Here is a 24513-nt window from a genome sequence, read left to right on the forward strand (position 1 = left end):
TCCCTTATTTCCTTACTTTGATGTTTACAAAACAGTTCTACATACAGAAATTTTGAGATTCACCAAATTATCAAAATAAAATTGATAAAACTTTTTTTCCCTGTTTGCTGCTCCTAATCACTGACAGGGTGCACAGGTGAGTTTCACTGGATTACTGCGACACCAAAGAAAAGGTAAAAGAAAAACAAAATATGTGACAATTCTCAGCCAAGACCTGAAGTCACAAAGAGGTTATTTTCTCTGTCATCTCTAAATGGATGCATCTGCATTAAAACACTGAATCTATAAACAATGTATTTATCATTTTGTCTGTTATGAATAAATAAAACCCCAAAGCAGTGAGATCACATGTTATTGTTCTCTAATGAGGAATGTTGCTTGCAGTGTGGTGAAATGGACACTTGGGGATGATGGTGCATTATTTACACTGCAGCCTGAGGAGGAGCAAAAGTGTCATATTTAGCCGGTTGACATTCCCTGCCTTAAATGATCCTCTAATCAGCTCTAAATGTTCCAATTAGTGATGTGCAGATAGTGATGTGCAATTAGTGATATCGATACTTCCGATACCCGACCATCACGCTTTAAAATTGATTCTCAAATCCAAGTATCGATACTTTTAATATTTGAGTTATTTGAGATAATGTTTGTATTTCAGTATTTTAGGCTATTTGGAGAGACTGTATGTGGTTCAATCTAAATAAGACTAAGCAAACAGTATTGAATAGCCCTATCATTTGTTTTGCCCTGTGATTTTAAGATTTTTGCACAAAGTATCAGATCGTTATCACCGATACCAGCTTGAATTTTACTCTGACTGGAAATGAAATCTGTGGTATCGAACATCACAACTTTTCATTTCTGATCACTGCTGTTCCTCACTTGTCCTGTAGATGGCCTCAGTGTGTTTCCACATTTTCTAGTCACCTGATCGCTTCATTCTTCAGCACACCTGTTCCCTGCTCGTCCTCATGCATGTACAGAATGTCTGAACACTCTGTGGGAAATGTCCATACAAACAGAATGAAATGATCTGAAATATAAAATAAAGATACTGTAGCGATTCTCTTAGTTAGAGAGCGTGTTGATGTTGTGGGATTTCGGACTGTTCGGGAGGTTCGTGAAGGCAGCATGGAGAGAGAGAAAAGACCGAGAGCTTGCCTGTGTGTGTGTGTTGCTGTTCCATTGTTGTAGTTGTGGTTGGCGTGGCTGTGGCCTACAGCAGCCGTTTTTCTGCTAATAAAGACGACCTTTGTTGTGAACATCGCCGACTGTGGAAGTGTGTTTACAACGTTACAATACTTTCCAGGTACTCCGTCTGCACACCAGATGGAGTTTCAACAGTCACCCCCACCCCACCTGAAGACAGACACAATCATCCCTGTGTCAAAGAGGTCATCCATCACCAGCCTAAATGATTACTGCTCTGTGGCCCTCACACCAGTAACCATGAAGTGCTTTGAGAAGCTGGTTCTCCAGCACATCAAAGACCACCCCCCCCCCCCCCCCCCCACTTTCGACACCCATCAGTTTGCATATCGTGCAAACAGATCCACAGAGGACGCCATCGCTGTAGCTCTCCACTCTGTGTTGAGCCACTTGGAGCTGCAGCAGAGCTACACTCGCATGCTCTTTGTGGATTACAGCTCAGCATTCAGCACAATCATCCCGGACATTCTCACCACCAAACTGCACACCCTGGGCCTCCCCCCTCTCACATGTTCCTGGATAAAGGACGTCTTAACCAACCGGCCCCAGACTGTGAGACTTGGCCCCCATCTTTCCTCCACCTGCACACCGAGCACTTGCTCCCCACAGGGCTGTGTACTGAGCCCTACTGCCTCTACACCCATGATTGCAGTCCGGCCCACAACAACAACCTTATCATCAAATTTGCTAACGACACCACAGTGGTCGGACTCATCTCAAGGGGAGATGAGGCAGCCTACAGAGAGGAGGACCTGATGTTGACAGCCTGGTGTTCAGAGAACAACCTGGCACTGAACACCATGAAAACCAAAGAGATCATCATTGATGCAAGACAAAAATCCCATTGTAAAAAATCATTTCATAAGTTTATTTTCTAAGCATTTCTATCCACCAAATCATCCACTTTGATTAGTATCCATATTCTGAAGGTTTTTTGAATATTTTTCTCCTAAAGCTATAGTAAACAATACACAAAAATTTTGAACTTCAATTCTTCCAGTGAACTGTTTCTGTAGTCCTGTGAGAGCACCAGCCCTGCAGCCGGGCTTCTGCTCCCCTTTGCTGCCTCTGCTTCCTTGACTCAGGAATGATTATTCACTGCGGCATCAACGAGAGCTGGACTTCTTGCTTTGTCCTCCATTATTTCATGGAAGCGGGTAAACTCTGTCATAACACTTCGCTCACTCCATACTCTAATCTTCAGGGGTTCCTACTGGCTGAAGATTTTGCTCACCCAACAGAATGTAGACATCCATTCTTATCCTGTTCAGGGTCACAGGGAGCCTATACCAGCTGACACAGGGTGAGAGGCAGGGTTCAACCAGCCTGCCGCAGGGCTCACACAGAAAACATTCACACTCACATTCATACCTATGGGCAATTTAGAGTGACCAATTAACCTAACGCCAGTAACTGCATGTCTTTGGACTGTGGGAAGAAACCAGAGGACCGGAGAAAACCCAGCAGACACAGGGAGAACATGCAAACTCCACACAGCAAGAAGTCCGGGCCAAGGTGGAATTGAACCCAGACCTTTTAGATGCCATTCTAATTGTGAAGCAGCAGTGCTAACCACACGAATCAAGAGTACATATACATATATACATACACACACACACACACACACACATTGATTGTCAATCAGTGTTGCTTCCTAAGTGGACAGTTTGATTTCACAGAATTTTGATTTACTTGGAGTTATTGTGTTGTTCAAGTGTTCCCTTTATTTTTTGAGCAGTGTGTGTATATATATATATTATTTATATATATATATATATATATATATATATATATATATATATATATGTATACAGACACTGGAATGGAGTGGGGGATCAGGAGTTAGAAAACAACCCCGTCAGATTCTATAAAGTCCGGACGGACTCCCTTTGACACTGAGCGATCATCGCTGACATGTTTTTCCGCCTCCACCGCTCTCTGCCTTGTTGGTGTTTTGTGCTCGCTGTGCTGAGAATCAGCTGTTATTTTTTTCTCTACTTCAGCTCCCAGACATACTGCTACTGAGCACTGGTGACTGTCCGGTACCAGAAGGACCCCTTCCCCATCAAAATATTTTTCATACTTTAATCCCTGATTCGTCACTAAATATAGACCTGCAGTAGAAACGTATTTAGGAGAATGCTTGTGAATATAAAGCATTACAAGGTTGTGCTCACGCAGCCCCTAGTTTTTCAACATAAACACTGATGAGCAACAGCAGCAGTCAGCTGATTTACGTGCAGTTTGTCTGCACAAGCGGAAAGAGGCGGAGCCGGTGAGCTCAGATGGAGCAGAAGGAAATGTTTTTCTAGTGTCCAAAAGAAGCCTTTTCGTCCCTGTAACCTCCATTAAACCTTTACTGGGAAACAGCTGGAGGTCCTTCATCAACCACCTGATCAGTAAGTGAAGAAACGAGAACTTTGTAGCTGCTCCATCCACCCTGTTTGTTTCACACAGGGAAAAACTGCAGTACAGAAGTTAAAATATGCAGATGAACTTTTAATGTGAAAAAAGTATTTCTTATCCAGTTACTTGGGTAATCAATATAAATAGAATACGCAATTGCTAAAATAATCAATAGTTGCAGCCCTGATGAAATTTGCAACATGCCATAAGCATCACCTTCTCACAAAGAAGCAACAGGATTCAGGTGATAGTTATTGTTGTAAGTAAAGTTTATTTATATAGCGTTTTTCACAGACAGAAAGGTGCTGTACAATAATTAAAACACAATATCAACACCCCCCCCCCCAAGAAAACACTATGTTAAAAACATAATAACATTACCATATTAAAAGGAAAAGAATGAAAAATAAAGTCAGAAACCAGAAAGCCTGGTTAAACAGAAAAGTTTTCAACTAGTTTTTAATTGACGCCACAGAGTCAGCTAAATGGAGCTGGAGTGGTAAACAGTTCCAGAGCGTTGGTGCCACCGCCTAAAAAGCTCTGCCCGCCCTGGTCCTTAGTCTTGTATGTGGGACAACTAAAAGACTTTGATTTTGTTGTGTGAGAGACTGTTGACTTCCTGGAGTCTGAACTGCACTGATGATAGGCCTCTTTTTGTCTGGCACAACAAGATAAGAACACCCATCTCGTCCTCCTCCTCCTCCTTCTCCTCCTCCTTCTCCATCTCTAACAGATTAGCAGTGTTTGTGGACTGTCCTGCTGGCACTCTGTCCTTCTTCAGAGTCTCCTCTGACATGCTGCTCCACCTCCACACCTTCAACACCACATTCACTGAACCTCTTTTCCTGGCTTTAGATTCAGGTCTCCTGGTACCTCAGTGTGTCTGTGCTGAGCTGAGTGTAAAGAGTGTCCTCCTGTTAGAGAAACACTCTGACTGTTGAACAGATAGTTCAGTCTGTACATGTCTGTCTCTTTCACTCACAAACACGTTTTCACATTCATGGATTCAATCAGTTGATGTTTGAAGCTGTTCTCAATGATTCCTTGTAAACTTTTTCCTCTTCAGTCCATTAAAGATAAAAGCTCCGATTATTCCAGGATCCACATGTTCTTTTTCTGTCTTTTTCCACTCAAAGCTTTACAGTAAATATCAGGATGTTGTGTTTCCCTGAAGCTCAGTTCACAACCAGCTCCTCTGCTTTTTTAACAAGTCTGAACTCATTCAAATCAAATTGATTTCTCTTTCTTAAAGACATTTTTACATCCTCTCCACATGCTCTTACTGTTTAACTCATTTTTGTAAGCCGTGAAGAAAAGCAGGACAGGAAGGAAGTTCTCAGCAGGAGCACATTTTTCACGATAAGATAAAATTTGTGTTTTTGATAACAGTTTGAGTGGCATTTGAATGCTTTTATAACCATAATATGATTGTATTGAGGTATCATAATGCATGTAACATATTTAATAAATAATCATATAAATGTTTAAATTAAAGCAAAATTGATGTTTTTGTTTGGAAATCTTCTAAAACATTTTGTATCCAATAAAGCAGAAATAACGAAATCCTCAACAAAAAGTGAGCTTGTTGCAGCCCACCAGTGTGATGTTTACTGAACAATGACTTCAAAAAGGAAATGGTCATAAACTGTGGCAAAAACTTTATTCATCTAAAACATTTTAACAACAGTTCAACACATTCAGACATCAGTTTTTGGCAATTAAGCTCAAAATCATTATTTAAAACTTAGATGAACCAAACCAAGGAACCCAGTCAGACTGTCTTAAATTCATGTTTGGAGTTATGAAACATCCTCATACATCCACCCACCCCACGGAGAGGGCGTAAATGTGTGGGAACCACTGAGACCTGTGTTTGACTCACCAACTAAGAAACTGCTTCACCTTCTGTTTGCATCTCTGGACATGAATCTCTGCTTCATTCACCTTGCTACTTTTAAAATCATAAGTCACTACTAATTATGCCCACAATCTGAATGCATGTTCAAACCTTTCATTTGCATCTGTGCAGCCAATCAAGCTGTCCGATCGTGACCCCGTCAATCTACCTCTGACATAAGGAAAGGAAAACTGCAGAAAATGCTGCAGCAGGCACAGGTGTGTGCAGGTAACATGCCAGCGCAATGGGGGAGTAGAGAAAAATGTGAGGACTGAAGATTTGGAGACAAAGAAGCCAAAATGGAGTCAGAGGACGACACTGACCACAGTGAAAACCTGGAGGAGATTTTCATATGCAGAGGGAGTAAAGGAGACAGCGTCCAGATGCAACACAAACTTTGACTTCTACGGTGATATCGTCTTCCAAGACATCAGCATCTAATCCCAAATCTCAAAGAACACATCGCACTATGAGGTTTTACAGCCAGACTCTATGATATTGCTTTTTTAAAATTTTTAATATGTTTTAATGTTACTAGTTTGGCTAAGATGAAGTATGCAAAGATACTGTTGAAGGTATGAAAATAAGATGGAGCTTATTAACATGTTCATGCATAACAGTTCTTTTACTGTTATTACTGTAAATTAAATGTGTAGCCACGTAAAGCTCACAGGCCTATTTTTTTGTGCTAGAGTGACACTGTTATATGACACTAGAACACAAATTGCATCCACTGTCGTGGAAGCTTGTTGTTTGTAAGGGGGTAAATACTGCTCCAAATTTAAGCCAACGTTTAACACTGCAAACACGAGCAAAGAGTCTTCATGATACCCAAATGAATGTTTTCTTATGATAAATAAAGTTTCCCCTTTACAGGCACATCCACTTCGCTCTGATCATCTGCAGTTTTGCAGAAAATCCACACAGTTATTTTGCTTGCAGTATTTATGTGTTATTTCCACCTATTCTACTTTGTTATTCCTGCATATTGGGCTCCTTAAAGAGTATTGCAGTTGCATAAATTGGGCCAGACTCAAAAGCTGTGACTGTGTGTTCAGCTAGGCCAGCTTGCCTGCTAAATAGATAATTATCTGCTGCTTTTCAGATCACAATTTGTCAAAGTAAAACCTATGATGATGCTCTTAGAGAATAATTGAGTGATCTATTGCTGTCAATTAGCTTCTTCTTCTTCTTGTAGTGGAGTCTCTTCATTGTGTGGTATTGGTCCTTTTTTAGGGGGTAACGAATCCGAATGTTTCTGCCACTGCAGGGTTGTAAGTTATATTTTGAGGCTATTTTTCATTTCAACCTAGAGACAAACTGATGTTTAATGATCAACAAAAGTACAACTGAAAGCATGCTGTTAACTACTGCTCGCCTTGTAGGACTGTTAGTCTTCAGTGAGTTATTCTGGGCCATAAAGCTGTGCCAAAAGGAGACCGGAAATCACTGTGGTAAAGGTTCTTTGCATACAGCGGTCACAGCATGTTCTGGAACTGAAACCACATGCAACATAATCATTTTATAATTTGGGGTATTTTTCCAGCCTGTTTTTTCTTTTTCTTTTTTTCTTTGTTTGTTTTGACTAATAATCAATAGAAGAGTTGATGAAATTTAATACACATTAAAGAATAAGCACACATTATCACAAAAACTACAAAAATTCTCTTTTTTTAACAAATTAATCAACTTTAATTTTATAATTTTACTGCAGTAAAATAATTTTGTCTTGAGTTTAGAAAGTCTCAAAAAAGCTAAACTTAGCTAAACTTAAATTTTCAATACATTATGAAACAGTTGTTTGTTTTTTTTTAATTGTTTTTTCAGACACACACTCACACAGTTTCCTCCCAAAGGCTGCTTCACACTCACTACCTCTTTTCACACTTGGTTCCATCTGTCACCCCTGAGATTTATACTTCCTGTCTGTGAAGTCATAAAACACTTCTTAGTTCATTCTGTTGCCTTTAACGAGTTTCAGGATTCCGCTCGGCAAACAAATCAGGTAAGACAACCAGACTTTGGATAGAATCCTAGAATAAAATATGAAATGTACGACCTTGCTGTTATGCTGTAAAGTTTTGGTGATCGCCACAAGGTTGTTTCAGGTATAATGTTGTACAACACCGGTCATGACACACAATAAATTGATTGGTTGTGTCACAGATAAAAAGGGGAAGCACTCAAGATGAGGACTTAGTAAAAGTAGTTTGGATTCTTAAACTGGGAATTAGTTAATGTCTCATCCATGTGAATGAGGGGCTTTCCCCCAAAAGGTAAATGCTAAAAATACCAGTTTTAGGGAGTCGTAGCAGGGGGTCGCTGTATAGGATGGAACAAAATAACCTCTTAAAAAGTCGCTACTAAAATAAAAATGAGTTTGTTGCTGTTTTTCCTGCCTTATGGCTTCTAGTCTATATACAAAACCATGCAAAAGTCTTGGATCACACCTCATTTAAAAAATTTTCACTAGGAAAATGGGAACCAAGTGCAGCAATTCATCGTAAAGTGCAACAATACATGGAAATATAGTATACAAGGCTATACTATATATAAGATTTTATACATGCTAACAAGCTTGACAGTTAATATTTGGTATGACCACCTTCATTCTTCAACACCGCCTGAACTCTCTGAGGTAAACTTTCTCGTCATTTCTTTACATAGTCTTTGTCGCCTGCCTTTGGTTCCATTCTCCATCGAGATCTCAAAATCTGATGGTACTTTTCTGCATCCATAATTTCACCATCGAGAAAATCTCCAACACCACCGGCTGAAATGCAGCCCCAAACCATGACAGAGTCTCCACCACGGTTTATAAATGGGGAAAAAAACAGAAAGAAAGTATTGGAATTATAGCTAGAATTATTTTTTTATTACCTTTAAGGCTGTCTAGAATTAAACTGGTAGAGAGAACTGACTGAAATGTTTGAGAAAGGACAAAAGGCACACTGTGAAAGAGAGCCAGAGAATAATAATACATCTGTATAATCCTCTAGTAAAAAGAGGTGAATGGAAAGAAACACTCAGTGCATCATGGGAAACCCCCATCAGGCTAGACCTATTACAGAATAACTAGGGGTGGTTCAGGGTCACCTGATCCAGCCCCAACTATAAGCTTTATCATACAGTAACTTTTTAAGCCTAATCTTAAAAATAGAGACGGTGTCTGTCTCCTGAATCCAAGCTGGGAGCTGGTTCCACAGAAGAGGGGCCTGAAAACTGAAGGCTCTGCCTCCCATTCTACTCTTAAGTATCCTAGGAACCACAAGTAAGCCAGCAGTCTGAGAGCGAAGTGCTCTGTTGGGGTGATATGGGACTATAAGGTTTTTGAGATAAGATGGGGCCTAATTCAAGACTTTGTATGTGAGGAGAAGGATTTTAAATTCTATTCTAGATTTAACAGGGAGCCAATGAAGAGAAGCCAATATGGGAGAAATCTGCTCTCTCTTTCTAGTCCCTGTCAGTACTCTAGCTGCAGCATTTTGGATCAGCTGAAGGCTTTTCAGGGAGCTTTTAGGACAGCCTGATAATAACGAATTGCAATATTCCAGCCTAGAAGTAATAAATGCATGAATTAGCTTTTCAGCATCACTCTGACACATGTTTCTAATTTTAGAGATATTGTACATATGCAAAAAAGCGGTCCTACATATTTGCTTAATATGTGCATTGAAGTCATGAGCATCAGAACTGGACCACGGACCAATAGAAGGTAGCCTGCCTTCCTAAGCACTGCTGTAGGCCATCTACACCCTTTCATGGAAACGGTATTCCCCGATGGCTGTGGCCTCTTTCAACATGGTAATGTACCCTGCCACAAAGAAAAAATGATTTAGGAATGGTTCAAGGAGCACAACAACAAGTTTGAGGTGTTGATTTGGCCTCCAGATTCCCCAGATCGCAATCCAATCAAGCAACTGTGGGATGTGCTGGACAAACAAGTCTGATCTGTGGAGGCCCCACCTCTCAACTCACAGGACTTAAAGGATCTGTTGTTTTTGGTGGTGCCAAATATCAGAACACACCTTCAGGGGTCTAGTGGAGTCCATGCCTCAATGGGTCAGGGCTGCAAAAGGGGAACCAACACAGTATTAGACATGTGGTCACAATGTTATTGGTGCATGTATAAGAATTATGTATTAATTAAGATTAATGTATGAAAAATGTGCCAAAGGACCTGCTTTCATGAGTAAATCTAAATATGAGACAGATATTTATTATTTAGGGAGGGGAAACATGTAAGCACAGCCATTTCTTTTCCATTGGGATAAAATGCTCTAACAATGGCAATTGTACTTAGTAAGTTATAAAAATCTTAAATTTGTCAATTTAGCGTTTTAAAGTTTCAATATTTGTGTTTCTGCTCTGTACTTGTTTTGTCAAATGAGATCAATACATTAGAGTCATAAGAATGGAAGCTGTTATTGGCAGCATGATTGAATTCATGTTCTCATAAGAGATGAAAGCATTTGTTGTAGGCTGTGTGACCAGCTAAAAGCTTTTCTGCTTTCTGATATAATATTTCACTTTTAGGGAATTGTGTAATGAATGAACGCACAATAAGAAACTCTGGAGACTTCCTCTTCTATGAAATTGTCCTTCCTCCCTATTGTTTTTTTTTTTTTACTTCTGTGTGCATTCATTGCAGTCTGACAAATATGACTCACTTTCTTTATGTTTTTACATTCCTCTCATACACTGCTTTCTGCCTTTCACTGATTTAATCTACCTGTTATCCTACAGTATGAGACATCCAGCTAGATGCTACTCTTCTGTCCTCCTCCTCCTCGTCCTCTCCATGAGCTCAGATCAGAGGTCAAACACAGACAACAAGAAGCCAATCTGCGATCACTGCAACCAGCAGCTGTCCTGTAACTGCTCCTATGGGGGATTTACCAGTGTTCCCACTGTAACAGGCGATGCCCTGAGTCTCGACCTTTCCTTTAACAGCATAACAGTGGTGACGGATGATGACCTGATGGGCCACATGCCACTGAAGGCTCTGGATCTTCACAGTAAGGGACCATCAGCTTTATCCAGTGGACAAAATGCTGTTTCTTGTCTACCTAGGTCGTATTATATAAATACAATGGCAAATTAAAGACAACCTGTTATGAGTCAGTCGGTGTTGTGGTCAATACACTGCACTGTCAGGGGATTTATGTTAAAACTGCAAGTCCTATTGCAATGAGTCACACTGGCTGCAAGAGGACCAAAATACTACATTTGAATGTATAAACTGTGCATGTTCAGGGAAACTGGAACCTCAAATTACTTTTCAATTTTTTTAAAATGAATTTCAGGGTCAAAATTTAAAATGAATGGCATTATCGCACTCTTACTTGAAGATTCTGGGAAAAATAAGACAGTCATACAAAACGTCTTGTCCATCCATTCTTGTGATTTAAATGGGTCTTGTGACACACTTAAATTTTTACTACATAATAAATTACAAGGCTCCAAACATGGCCAGGTTTTTACTCATCGTAACGATTTTCCACAGGGATATTTGTTGCAGGTTGTTTTTGTTTTCTTTTGTTTTGTTTGTTTGTTTTCTTAGGAATTTAATACATATCACACAAACAATTACTATCAAAAGGGACAGCACACCATCCTGGCTCAGGCTACTTTTTTAACCAATTTTTTAAATAGGTGTTTCACAAACCTGTAGGGTTTCAGAGCTTCTTTCAGTGGTTGAGCTTCATCAATAAAATGTGTATACCATGTGTTTAAAGGTACATTTTACTGTCCTCTAGGTAATGGGTTAGCTGAGATCCATCCATTCGCTTTTGACTCTCTGTGGAACCTGGAACAACTGGATCTGTCTGACAACCAGCTGATTGTTCTCAACCACAAATGGTTCAGGAAGTTGAAAGCTCTGCAGCAGCTCAACCTGCTCAACAACCCATACAGGTAAGAAGCTAAAGTTACCAAAATGACAACAAGGCAAAGCATTCAAAATAATTATATTATGATGATTTTACTTTCCCCTGCTCTCTTCTAGTTACCTAGGTTCTCCTCCAGTATTTGGAGCCCTCGTTAGACTGAGGAAGCTGGCCTTTGGAGGTCCTGCTCTAGAGGAGCTGAGGCGAGGAGATTTTTCTGGAGTCACTCAGCTGGAGGAGTTAACTGTTCATGCCAACAACCTGACCAGGTTCGATCAGGTTTTGCTAGCAGTGTTACATTACTGTCCTGACTCCTAGCGATAGCTTTAAATTGCTAGGAGCTTTAAAGTTTCATTGATTGTAGCTCCCTCAATCTTTTATTATTACAGCTAACTGAAGTAACAGTACAAATGCTGTTTTTCCCTAAGTTTTTCTAAAGGTGGCTAACAAATTAGAAAGGACTTTTTAACTCAATAAGTTAATGAATCATCACCCTGGATTCAGGAATATTTGGAAGGATTCCTTGCCTTTCAAATATTCCTTAACAAAATTGGACATTTTTGATCACAACTTCACAAATTTGTCAAATTAAAATAAGAACTGACAGCCATCGTCACAAACTCAATGGCTCCTATTCAAGGCATAAATCTTTTATATATTATTTCAGTTATATATATAAAAAAAGTTAATTTTAAGAAATAGTTCATAAAACAGTGTTTTTTTTCATGCCTTTATTGTTATTATTTGTTGTATAAATACAACACTTCTCTATGTACTTGTACAAAATATGCAACCCAAACCCTGATGCACTTATTGTTGTGTCTATGGTCTTCCTTTCCAAATATACTCACCTTCTATATGTTGTTTCTGCAGATATGACTCTGGTACATTAGCAGACATTTGGCCACTGGGTTGTGTCACTTTGGCTCTCCATGGTCCATTTTTTAAAAATTCGCTTTTGGCCGGGGCTATGATTCGTGACGTGTCGTACCCTGAGACACCCATCACTCTCAAAGACATCCATCTGATTGGAATTCAGTCTGTTCAGCCTTTCAGAGAGGCAGCCCGCAAGAGGATCAGGTCTGGACACTTCACTTCTGCTTCAGCTATAATGGATATTGTTACAAACCGGCAAACTAACCAACCAGTTGTCTCTGGAGCTTGAAAAAGGCGACTGGACTTCTTTTTGTTTCTTGAAGACGTTTCACCTCTCATCCGAAAGGCTTCTTCAGTTCTCAACCAAATGGTGGAGAGACCCAGGTATTTAAACCCCTGTGGGCGTAGTCCCCTGGAGGTGGTTATGACCCTCTATTGATCATGTGCGTGAACACATGTGCCCAGGTGTGAAGGGGCGTGGGTCATATTTAATCAGTGGTTTCAGTTGAAACCAATTTAGGACTCCGCTCCATTGTTTCCTGTGGCCTATTGAGGTCACTGGAACAAAGGTGTGAATGGGGGTTGAGACGTCTGGGAAGGGAGCTCAGGACAGCACTGTAAGCGGGGGAAAGTTGGTGACGTAATCCACCTCCTCTGTTCAATGATGGTTGTTCACAGTGGACATAGATGGCTTCTTTCACTCCTCTTTCAAACCATCTGTTTTCCCTGTCCAAAATGTGAACATTGGCATCCTCAAAAGAGTGCCCTTTTTCCTTCAGATGCAGATGTACTGCTGAATCTTGTCCTGTCGAGGTGGCTCTTCTATGTTGTGCCATTCGTTTGTGAAGAGGCTGTTTGGTTTCACCAATGTAGAGGTCCGAGCACTCTTCACTGCACTGAACAGCATACACTACATCGCTGATCTTGTGTTTGGCGGGTTTGTCCTTGGGATGAACCAGTTTTTGTCTTAGGGTGTGACTTGGTTTGAAGTATACTGAGATGTCATGCTTGGAGAAAATTCTTCTGAGTTTCTCTGACAAGCCCGACACATATGGGATGACAATGTTGTTCCTCTTGTCCTTCCTATTCTCTGTAGTTTGTGTTTGGCCTTCATTCCTGTGCATCTTAGCTGATTTGATGAAGGCCCAGTTGGGGTAACCGCATGTTTTGAGGGCTTTCTTAATGTGTGTGTGTTCCTTATGCTTCCCTTCTGCCTTAGAGGGAACACTTTCCGCACGGTGTTGTAGGGTCCTGATCACCCCAAGTTTGTGTTCCAGAGGGTGGTGGGAGTCAAAGAGGAGATACTGGTCTGTGTGTGTGGGCTTCCGGTAAACTTCAATGTTGAGGCTTCCATCTTCCTCGATAAGCACCGCACAGTCCAGGAATGGTAACTTGTTATCTCTGGTGTCCTCCCTGGTAAAACGTATGTATTTATCCACTGAGTTGATGTGACGAGTGAAGGCTTCTACTTCATGGGTTTTGATTTTGACCCAGGTGTCATCTACATATCTGTACCAGTGGCTAGGTGCCATCCCTTTGAAAGAACCAAGAGCTTTACTTTCCACTTCCTCCATGTAAAGGTTGGCTACAATGGGAGACACTGGGGAGCCCATGGCACATCCATGCTTCTGTCTGTAGAATCCATCATTGTATTTAAAATATGTTGTGGTAAGGCAGAGATCTAAAAGTGCACAAATCTGATCTGGGGTGAGGCTGGTTCTGTTCAGTAAGGAATCGTCTTCCTGTAGTCGTCTTCTGACGGTCTCCACTGCCTCAGTTGTGGGTATGCAAGTGAAAAGTGAAACCACATCAAAGGACACCATGGTTTCATCTGGATCCAGTACAAGATTCTGGACCTTGTTAGTAAAATCTGTAGAGTTTTCAATGTGGTGGGGTGTGATGCCAACAAGCGGTGATAAGATGGTGGCGAGGTGTTTGGAAATGTTGTAGGTGACCGAGTTTATACTGCTGATAATGGGTCGAAGTGGGACTCCTACAGGAAGACGATTCCTTACTGAACAGAACCAGCCTCACCCCAGATCAGATTTGTGCACTTTTAGATCTCTGCCTTACCACAACATATTTTAAATACAATGATGGATTCTACAGACAGAAGCATGGATGTGCCATGGGCTCCCCAGTGTCTCCCATTGTAGCCAACCTTTACATGGAGGAAGTGGAAAGTAAAGCTCTTGGTTCTTTCAAAGGGATGGCACCTAGCCACTGGTACAGATATGTAGATGACACCTGGGTCAAAATCAAAACCCATGAAGTAGAAGCCTTCACTCGTCACATCAACTCAGTGGATAAATACATACGTTTTACCAGGGAGGACACCAGAGATAACAAGTTACCATTCCTGGACTGTGCGGTGCTTATCGAGGAAGATGGAAGCCTCAACATTGAAGTTTACCGGAAGCCCACACACACAGACCAGTATCTCCTCTTTGACTCCCACCACCCTCTGGAACACAAACTTGGGGTGATCAGGACCCTACAACACCGTGCGGAAAGTGTTCCCTCTAAGGCAGAAGGGAAGCATAAGGAACACACACACATTAAGAAAGCCCTCAAAACATGCGGTTACCCCAACTGGGCCTTCATCAAATCAGCTAAGATGCACAGGAATGAAGGCCAAACACAAACTACAGAGAATAGGAAGGACAAGAGGAACAACATTGTCATCCCATATGTGTCGGGCTTGTCAGAGAAACTCAGAAGAATTTTCTCCAAGCATGACATCTCAGTATACTTCAAACCAAGTCACACCCTAAGACAAAAACTGGTTCATCCCAAGGACAAACCCGCCAAACACAAGATCAGCGATGTAGTGTATGCTGTTCAGTGCAGTGAAGAGTGCTCGGACCTCTACATTGGTGAAACCAAACAGCCTCTTCACAAACGAATGGCACAACATAGAAGAGCCACCTCGACAGGACAAGATTCAGCAGTACATCTGCATCTGAAGGAAAAAGGGCACTCTTTTGAGGATGCCAATGTTCACATTTTGGACAGGGAAAACAGATGGTTTGAAAGAGGAGTGAAAGAAGCCATCTATGTCCACTGTGAACAACCATCATTGAACAGAGGAGGTGGATTACGTCACCAACTTTCCCCCGCTTACAGTGCTGTCCTGAGCTCCCTTCCCAGACGTCTCAACCCCCATTCACACCTTTGTTCCAGTGACCTCAATAGGCCACAGGAAACAATGGAGCGGAGTCCTAAATTGGTTTCAACTGAAACCACTGATTAAATATGACCCACGCCCCTTCACACCTGGGCACATGTGTTCACGCACATGATCAATAGAGGGTCATAACCACCTCCAGGGGACTACGCCCACAGGGGTTTAAATACCTGGGTCTCTCCACCATTTGGTTGAGAACTGAAGAAGCCTTTCGGATGAGAGGTGAAACGTCTTCAAGAAACAAAAAGAAGTCCAGTCGCCTTTTTCAAGCTCCAGAGACTACTATGACCTGGATGACTGAGAATCTACACAGACATAACCAACCAGTTCTTCCTCTGTGGTGTAACTCTTCAGGCATTTGACCATATCTAACATTTCTCTGTCTGATGAGGCTATGGCCGATTTCCTGATGGTATTTGATAAAGCTCCACTGAACATACTTGCCATAGAAGATGTCACGCTGACAGGCGAAGGCAGGTGGGAGACAAGCACATTTTTGGCATATGTGCAACTTTGGTTTAAAAGAAATGCTGCTGTATTATACTGTAAACTTTAAGAGTTTGAATTAATGATTGCATGTATAGCTTTGTTCATCTTTTTTTTGTTGGTGTTAGGTGGGAGCGAGCCAACAGGAGTGATCACAGAAGCATAGACGAGTTCTTCATCCGTAACCTTGTGGTCCTGGATGTCTATAAATTTACCTCACTCATACAATTGGGTTTTCTGTTGGAGTATCCCAGGAGGATGTCTGTGATAAACTCCAAGGTAAAAATCAAGGTGTATTTGGTAGCTACTACATCACCTACAGCACATCATAAATATAATTGCAAGTAAAATATCTAATACTGTGTATAGTATTGGCTTGTGTGATATGTCGCCTCGGGGGCAGGGTTACCAGCGGTACTCTTAAAAATGGCCAAGAAAATCACAAATTCTGCCAGGGTATGTAAACTTATGAGCACAACTGTATTTTGCTTGCCCAATAATTTAGCCAATATTCATGTGTACACTGAAACCTACGGCCAATTTAGACAAACCCTAATGGAACTAGTGTCTCCCTTCACCTTACAAGTTCAAACTTTGTGACCTTCTTGATGAGTTTTTTTTTTTTTTTCCCTTCAGATGTTTGTGATGCCCTGTATCACATCTCATCTGCTGAAAAACCTGCAGTACCTGGACCTATCTGACAACCTCCTGACTGACCTGACTCTAGTGGAGACACTTTGCGATACAATAGAAACTTTGAAGGAAATTCGAGTTTTAAACTTCAGTGGAAACGCTTTGAAGGTGAAGCATGAATCTTTAATGAAATCAGTGAAGTCTATAAGTATTCAAGAATTCCGAGGCTTGGTGAAAACTTAGCTGCCTGTGTCCAATTTCTGTACAGTCTTTGTCCACCGTGAGCCGACTGGTAACAAAGTTTTCTAAACTGACACACCTGGACATCAGTAGGACTGGTTACAGTTTCATGCCCTCAAGCTGCCCCTGGCCTTCCACCCTGCGGTTCCTCAACATCTCTGGGGCTAAGCTCACAACCGTTACTCCCTGTCTGCCCAAAACCCTGGAGGTATGAAGACCATGTAGCAATAATCAAGAGAAACCTGACACCATTTTTTTTTCTTTTGTAATTTCCCCTCTCATTTTATTCTTTACAGGTGTTGGATCTGAGCAACAATAACCTTAATGATTTCATTCTGCTTCTGCCTGTGCTCAGAGAGCTTCACCTCTCTGGCAACAAGTTCCTCAGGGTGCCCTCTGGGCTGTCCTTTCCCAATCTGCAGACCCTGACCATCAAGGTAATAAGTCACAGCATATGTTTCTGCTTCTGATCCCCTCAGTTTTTCCACTATAATACCCATTATTTTTCCACAGTCAAACACCCTGAACGTGTTTGGAAAATCAGACCTCCAGTCATACCAGCGACTTGAAAACATCCAGGCAGGTCAGAACAAGTTTGTCTGCTCCTGTGACTTTGTCAGCTTCCTCCAAATGGAACTTAAAGGAGGTGGAGGCATGAAGTTAACAGATGGAGTGGACAGCTACATCTGCGACTCCCCTCTCTACCTGCAGGGACAACTTGTGGATGAAGTCCGACTCTCTGTTGTCATGTGCCATCAGGTTTTATTTGTGTCAGTGAGCTGTGGGTTGGCGCTGTTTGTAGCAGTTTTGCTGTCTGTGGTGCTGTGGCGCATCCACGCCTTTTGGTACCTGAAGATGATTTGGGCGTGGGTCAAGGCCAAGCGTAATTCTCGACGCCGGCAACAACGCAGAGATGCTGCAGACTCAGAAGCACTGATATCCTTTGATGCCTTTGTTTCCTACAGTGAAAGAGATGCTAGCTGGGTGGAAAACTTCTTGGTACCTGAGCTGGAGGAACCAAGGTAACGTCAGTAGTTTTTATGTGATATTATTTTATATTATTTTAGCCAAGGTGTCCTCAGTATCACTACTCTGTTAGTCAGTAAATAAAGACTTCAAGGAAATTTGTCTCAACAGAAAGAAAGAAATTGAAAGACAATGTTTTTGTCAACTATGTGGCATTTTTAAAGGGATAATTCACCACAGAAACAAAATCACATAGAGCTGTTTATCCATATAGAGATACTAATTATAAAAACAGTGGCCTTGAATATACGCTTGACCAAAATGGCACTTGCCATCTCTACAAAGCACCACAATTTAGACATAAAAAATTCAGCAGCGACAGTTCCAGAAATCACAACTGGGTCATGCAAATAAATAAATAACCTGGGAACTAATGGCTTTTTACCAAACTACACAAATCAACCATATCACTGTTCAGAATAAAGCATTCATTTACCTGTAAAATGACATTCATGATGTCCTCTTTAAATGAACTATAATAATAACAAGCTTGAATGCTTTGACTACCACAGGACAAGTCCCATTACCCCTCTAAGGTCTGATTTATTACTGGTAATGAGCCTGAACCAAATCATAACCTTATATTTGTGAGGAAGGCAACAGGCCCATGTTTAAGGGGAAAATTTAAATAGTTTTTGATGTCTTTCAATTAGAATTATTATTTTCTTTGTCCCCTGATTGCTAAGATTTGGGAGAACAATATAAAAAAAAAAGAAACCACAACAAAATGACATCTTCTGATTCAATAGGGTTAGAGTTCATTACCGATGTAACTGGTCTAATAATCTACTTATATTTGCCTACATTTGACTGCTATGCAGTGCTTACTCAAAGCTACAACAGAAAAATTATATAAATTTACTTAAGTCATTGGAAATCAATAATTTAAATTACAAGATACATACATTCTACTTTTTCATACACACATTCACAAGTTTTCTGTGTTTTTCTAGTACTATCTATGTTGACAAATCTTCTTTGAAACAAACTCTACCATCAGTGCATACAATTCCAAACCACCTGACAGTGATTGTAAGACTTGAAATGTGCAATTCTTGCATACCTGTGATTGTGCGGTTATCAAGTTAGTCCTAATAGAAAAGAGAAAGACCTAAAAAACCTGCTTTTTTGTTTGTACTCCAGCGAGATCAACTCTGGGGCCAACTCCACATCTCCCCAGCCTTTGACTCTCTGCCTCCACAAACGGGACTTCCTTCCCGGGCAATGGATTGTGGACAATATTATCAGCGCTATCGAACGCAGTCGGAGGACCGTCTTCATCCTCTCTGAGAATTTTGTTCACTCTGATTGGTGCCGATATGAGCTAGACTTCTCCCACTTCTGGCTTTTCGATGGGCCCGCCGGCAGTGAAGCGGCCATCTTGATCCTGCTAGAGCCACTGTCCAAGGATGACATCCCCAAACGCTTTTACAAATTGCGCAAGCTCATGAGCTCCACCACCTACCTGGAGTGGCCACAGGAGGAGGAGAAGAGGGAGGAGTTCTGGACGAGTCTGCGCAATGCTTTGAGAGGAGAAGATGAGTAAAAGAGCAGAATAAAGAATTGGAAGATTGGGAAAAGAGATGGATAAAGAGGAATGCACCGGAAGGCTGAATAAAAATCAAACAATTGAAAAAGACAAAAGGAGGAAATTAAAGGGACAATAGCATTTTAACCAGCTGAGGTCCAAGTGTGCATTAGTGACAACCACAGCCTTAGTTCCAAACCCTGTGTTCTGGAGAAAAGCAAAATAGATCATCCCACTGAATGGTCCAGGACACATCTCCAGAAGGAAACCCCCCCTCCACCTACTAGGATGTCATTACCATCTTATCACATGGTATTCATATCATCCTACTGAAGTTTTGCTAGTAATAGTAGTATATTTCAAGGTGAAAATAATGACAAAAGTCCACATTTGCATGGTAGGTGGACAAGTCTCATGAACTTTAAAGCACTGACAATACACATGTGTCTTCATATTATAGTTATGAAAGCATGCTGACGTTTTGCTTGTAATGTGATGAAATGGACACTTGGGAGAGCAGGTGGTGTATTTATATTGCAGCCTGAGGAGGTGCACAAGTAAACACAGAAAGTGTCACCCACTGCCTTTGTGTTCTGTTATTGTTTTATTTTATTTTATTTGTTTTTAAATGAGAACTTACTGTAATTAAATTCAGGGATGCAATGACAAAAATAAAAATGTTAATAAATACATGTGTTGTATAAACAACTGGGCCAAATGTCTGTCATTATGTAAATAGTACAGAAAAGATCAAAAATATTATTTCACATGGTTGTAAAAGGTTCATTAAAGCTTCAAGTGACCACTTCAGATACTAAAATGACACCATCATATTTAACGTAGGAATAAATTTGTAATTGCTGTATTTGTTTCTCAAACCAATACATATATCAACATAATAACACACAATACAATCACAGAATTGACAATTTTCTTGTGTTTTTAAGTATGTTTCAATCCATTTCAAGCAGAAAAAGTTGTTCAAAACACAAATATCTGCATGAAAATAATATAATTTATTCAAACAATCTTCATCTGCTGCTTCACACAAAACAAGTTTTCTTCCTCATTTTAAAACTTAAAGTATGTTTGAGTACATTTTCTATTATAGTACAGTGGTACAGTCTTAATACTTAACTATGAATGAACTGGTGACTCTAATAATTTCATCAACAACAAATTAAACTGACCCATAAGCAGATTGTTTAATATATATAAAAAGTATATATATAAAAGTGTATATATATATATATATATATATATATATACATTTTATTTTATTTATTTATTTTTTTGATCTCTTAAGGTGAGCTTTCTGTATTAGTTTTCCTTCCTGTTGTCTCCGTCTCCTCTGCTGTTGGTTGTGGAGTCTTTCATCCTCAACTTTATTGCTGAATTTTCTTTTAATAATTAAAATTTTACTCTTACTTTGATAATTAACAAGTTTTTGTTTTGTTGTCGAAGTGTACTCCCTGTGTCCTGTATTTGGATTCTGTCAGTACACAATCTACAACACTTGATTTTAAACATGATCTTAAACAGATACATTTCATCACTGAACAAAAATACACTGGCCAAAAGAAAAAAAGTTGCCACCTGGATTATGATCGGGGTTGCTGCAGTTGGTCAGGTCTAGGTTCAGCAACATTATGTGCTCAAAGAATGAGGTCAGCTGACTACCTGAATATACTGAATGACCAGGTTATTCCATCAATGGATTTTTCTTCCCTGATGGCAGGGGCATATTCCAAGATGACAATGCCATCGGGCTCAAATTGTGAAAGAGTGGTTCTGGAAGCATGAGACCTCATTTTCACATATGGATCGGCCAGACCTCAACCCCATTGAGAATCTTTGGGATGTGTTGGAGAAGGCTTTGCACAGTGGTCAGAATCTGCCATCATCACTGCAAGATCTTGGTGAAAAATTAATTCAATACTGGATGGAAATAAATCTTGTGACACTGCAGAAGCTTATCGAAACAATGCCACAGCGAATGCATGCCGTTATAAAAGCTAAAGGCGGTGACACAAAATATTAGTGTGTGACCGTCTTTTTTTGGTGGTGACTTTTTTTTTGGCCAGGCAGTGTAAATCATGTCTGCTGTGCTCAAAAATGCAATTTAATTCTCAACAAACCACGAAGTTTAGTACTAAAATTTGTTGTGATGACATTTGGTGTGAGTGAGTCTGTTGTTCCAAGGTTGCTATAGCAAACTAGATCTAGGTGCTAGGAAATCAATTGAAATTGAAAAAAAAAATTGGTGGTGACTGTCGTGGGATGTATATTAAGCTGCTTCTTCCCTGTACAGTTCCCTGTTGCTCGGATGGGTTTCTATCAAGAGCCACATCTTTCAGTGTCCGCGCAAAGATGGGAACTTTTTCTTTGGACAGATTCACATCATCATGAAGACAGCTGAAGCCCAGGGTGGGGTGTTTGGCAAAGTAGACATTTTTGAACTTGTGACAGGCTTTTTCCAGTTTGGTGTTGATATTGTGGATGGTGTCGAAGTGCAAGTCTCTCCTTGGAAGTAGGGCTGACATAACCACTCTGCTACTGGGGAAGGTGTCGGAGGCTTTCTCTATCACACGTTCGAGGGATTCTGACAGTCTCTCCTGCTTCTTCCTCAGGTCGCTGGAGCCCGTGTGGATTATGATGTGGCTCGGAGATCCCAGCTTCTCCTCTGTCAGGAGTTCCAAGGCTTTTTCAGTGTTGGGACAATTAATTTTATTTACTTCATGCTTGGGGAAAAGTTTCTTCTCATTTATGAATTTGCCATTGGAGTCGATGAGGATGATGATTTCTGATTCCTGGACCTGTCTTGCTGCTCTGGAGGTAGAGGGAGTTTGTAGGTCATGGTTGTCTTCAGGGGGGCTCACGGGGTTCTGGTTTTGCTTTTGGAGTAACTCCATCTGTTCTCTCAACTCCTGGACCTCTCGCTCTTTTTCCTGGAGCTTCTCCTGTAAAGCTTCTAAAGTTTGTTCCTGTGTTTGTTCTGTGGACTCAGCCTTATGAGACAGATGGAAGTGGCAGTAGCATCATTAAGATAGCGTCCAGATTGATATTTATTTATATACAGCATGACACACAAAACACACCATATGTGTGAGCTGCAAGGCCATAGAAAGTAAGGGTTGCTGCAGCTCCCCCTGGGGGATTGCAGGAAACTACCATGTCTACAATTGTAAATAAATAAATAAAACAGTTTAAATAGTTCATATACTAGAATAAATATGAGCTTAATTTATAGTTTATATTCAGAACAAATGTGGTCAGATCAGTGCTGAGATCAATCTTAACATGTAGCTTCCCAGAAATGTAACTACATGCTGCAGCAACAACTGCCTTAGGTCAGTCTGGCAGTAATATGCTGTGTAATCACATTTAATACAACTGTGATACAACATGTAATTCTCTGTAAATGTATCTAATTTGCTTATTATGCTAATGCAATAGCCAGAATTATCACAGTGTGTGGATAAGCTGTTCTCAGAATATATGAGCTCCAAGTACAACATGAACGGGTCAATTAATGCTGCTGGGCTAATAGTTTGGCTGTGGTTGCCATAATAGTTGGAATGTTGTGGGTTACCTATCCTGTTTCTAAAAAAGAAAACGTGACAATGTGAATATTTTCATCAAAAACCACAGAAAGCTGCACACATGTGACTCAGCTGTGACATATACAGCTACTTACCTCCATTTTGATGCTTCCCTCTTTTCAGATTTATTCTGAAAAGGAATAATCATGTTAGAAGGGCAGTTATGGATAGTCTCAAGCGCTAACATATGATTTTCAGTAGGATATTCTCATGGTGCTGGACCATGTGCCCAGCATTTTGTAGGTTTTGTTTTCACTGAGTTATGTTCCCTGTTTGTTTTTCATCTTAGTTCCTGCCTTGTTATTTGTTGTTGTTTATATTTTGATTTCCTTGTTCCCTTTGTCCCCGTCTCCCTGGCATCTGTGTTCTTGTGCCTGTTTTATCCTGTTGTTTTTGTACTGAGTTTTATTCCCAGTGTTGTCTAGTCTTCGACTCTGTCCCGTGTCTGTGTTTTTCTTTGTCTGTTTCCCCATGCCTTGGTGCCTGTCTAGTCCCCTCTGTGATCAGTCTCCTTTGTCCAGTCTTCTGTGTTGTCTTGCGTTCTTGTTTGTTTACTTCCCGTTTTAGTTTGACAGTCTGCTGTTTCCTGTGTGTCAGGTTTAGTTTTACTTCCCTTGTTTAATTAGTCAGATTCTGTTCACCTGTGTCCTGTGTTCCCCAGCTGTTTCCTTTCTCCCATTATTACTTCCTGTGTGTATTTAAGCCCCTGTGTTTGGTCTGTTTTTTCTTGCGTCCTCACTTGAGGAGGTGTGGTTCTGTTCTTGGCTCCCTGTCAGTTTTAGTTGCGTTACAGTGCTGTTCCTCTGTGTTTCAAGTGTTCAATCATAAAGCCACCTTTTAAGTTGAGTCTGCCTCGGAGCATTTAGGTCCACCCTGCCTGCCTCACCGCTCCCACATGACAGGATATATGTACGAGGAGTTATGCATCATGGTAAAAATAAAAATCCTCCTCTCCATACTTACACTGAGTCAGCTCCTCTCTAACCAAATTTCATCCCTTTTAGTAACATATGCACTGATTGTTGCCAAGTTATTGTCTCTATACTATTCACAAAACTGTGGATCCCCACGCTTACATTTGAGTGAACCTCACTGCTAAACCCAGCAGTACTAGTGTACTTATTTGCATAAGAATAAAATATAATTTCATGAATGCAGGTCAAGAGCTGTTAGATTAATGGAACAGAAAGCTTTTTTAACCTCATTTCACCCACCAGGTCATTAAGGTTAAACTCAGCACACAGAAATATAAAAGCAAAACACACACACACACATATATATATATATATATATATATATATATATATAACTGGAGCCCACATTTGGTGTTGGAGCATTCCTAAATAATTTCTTTAATCATTAACAAAGAAAGGATATGAGTGTCTCACCTCGGCTCAGGAGTTCAGATTCAGCAAGGCAACCTTGGTGATGCTCCTGGAATAGCTTTGAGGCTGCAGTGGTGGATTGTTTCACTGTTGCTTCTCTCACCTTTCTAAATGCTTCTGGTGGTTTTATAAAGGGTGGAACACTGAGGC

At 40.6% G+C, this 24513-nt stretch overlaps 2 protein-coding genes across 2 annotated transcripts; one reads left to right on the forward strand and one right to left on the reverse strand.

Annotated features, from left to right (window-relative positions):
• The first annotated feature begins 7489 nt into the window (after positions 1 to 7489).
• On the forward strand, positions 7490 to 20096 carry LOC115797162 (toll-like receptor 2). Its single transcript, XM_030753658.1, has 12 exons — positions 7490 to 7517; positions 10259 to 10530; positions 11272 to 11428; positions 11520 to 11669; positions 12274 to 12480; positions 15818 to 15940; positions 16078 to 16228; positions 16586 to 16750; positions 16851 to 17030; positions 17119 to 17259; positions 17336 to 17844; positions 18992 to 20096. Exons 2-12 carry the CDS (start codon positions 10260 to 10262, stop codon positions 19392 to 19394), a joined length of 2457 nt encoding a protein of 818 aa, XP_030609518.1. The 5' UTR covers positions 7490 to 7517; position 10259; the 3' UTR covers positions 19395 to 20096.
• A 583-nt stretch (positions 20097 to 20679) lies between these two features.
• LOC115797469 (uncharacterized) lies at positions 20680 to 24498 on the reverse strand. Its single transcript, XM_030754050.1, has 3 exons — positions 24367 to 24498; positions 23074 to 23108; positions 20680 to 22384 (listed from the first exon to the last, which is right to left on the reverse strand). The coding sequence occupies exons 2-3, from the start codon at positions 23077 to 23079 to the stop codon at positions 21614 to 21616; spliced, it is 777 nt and encodes a 258-aa protein (XP_030609910.1). The 5' UTR covers positions 23080 to 23108; positions 24367 to 24498; the 3' UTR covers positions 20680 to 21613.
• Positions 24499 to 24513: the final 15 nt, after the last annotated feature.

This window comes from Archocentrus centrarchus, chromosome 18, assembly GCF_007364275.1.
Source record: "Archocentrus centrarchus isolate MPI-CPG fArcCen1 chromosome 18, fArcCen1, whole genome shotgun sequence".
In the NCBI taxonomy this organism is placed as follows: Eukaryota; Metazoa; Chordata; class Actinopteri; order Cichliformes; family Cichlidae; genus Archocentrus; species Archocentrus centrarchus.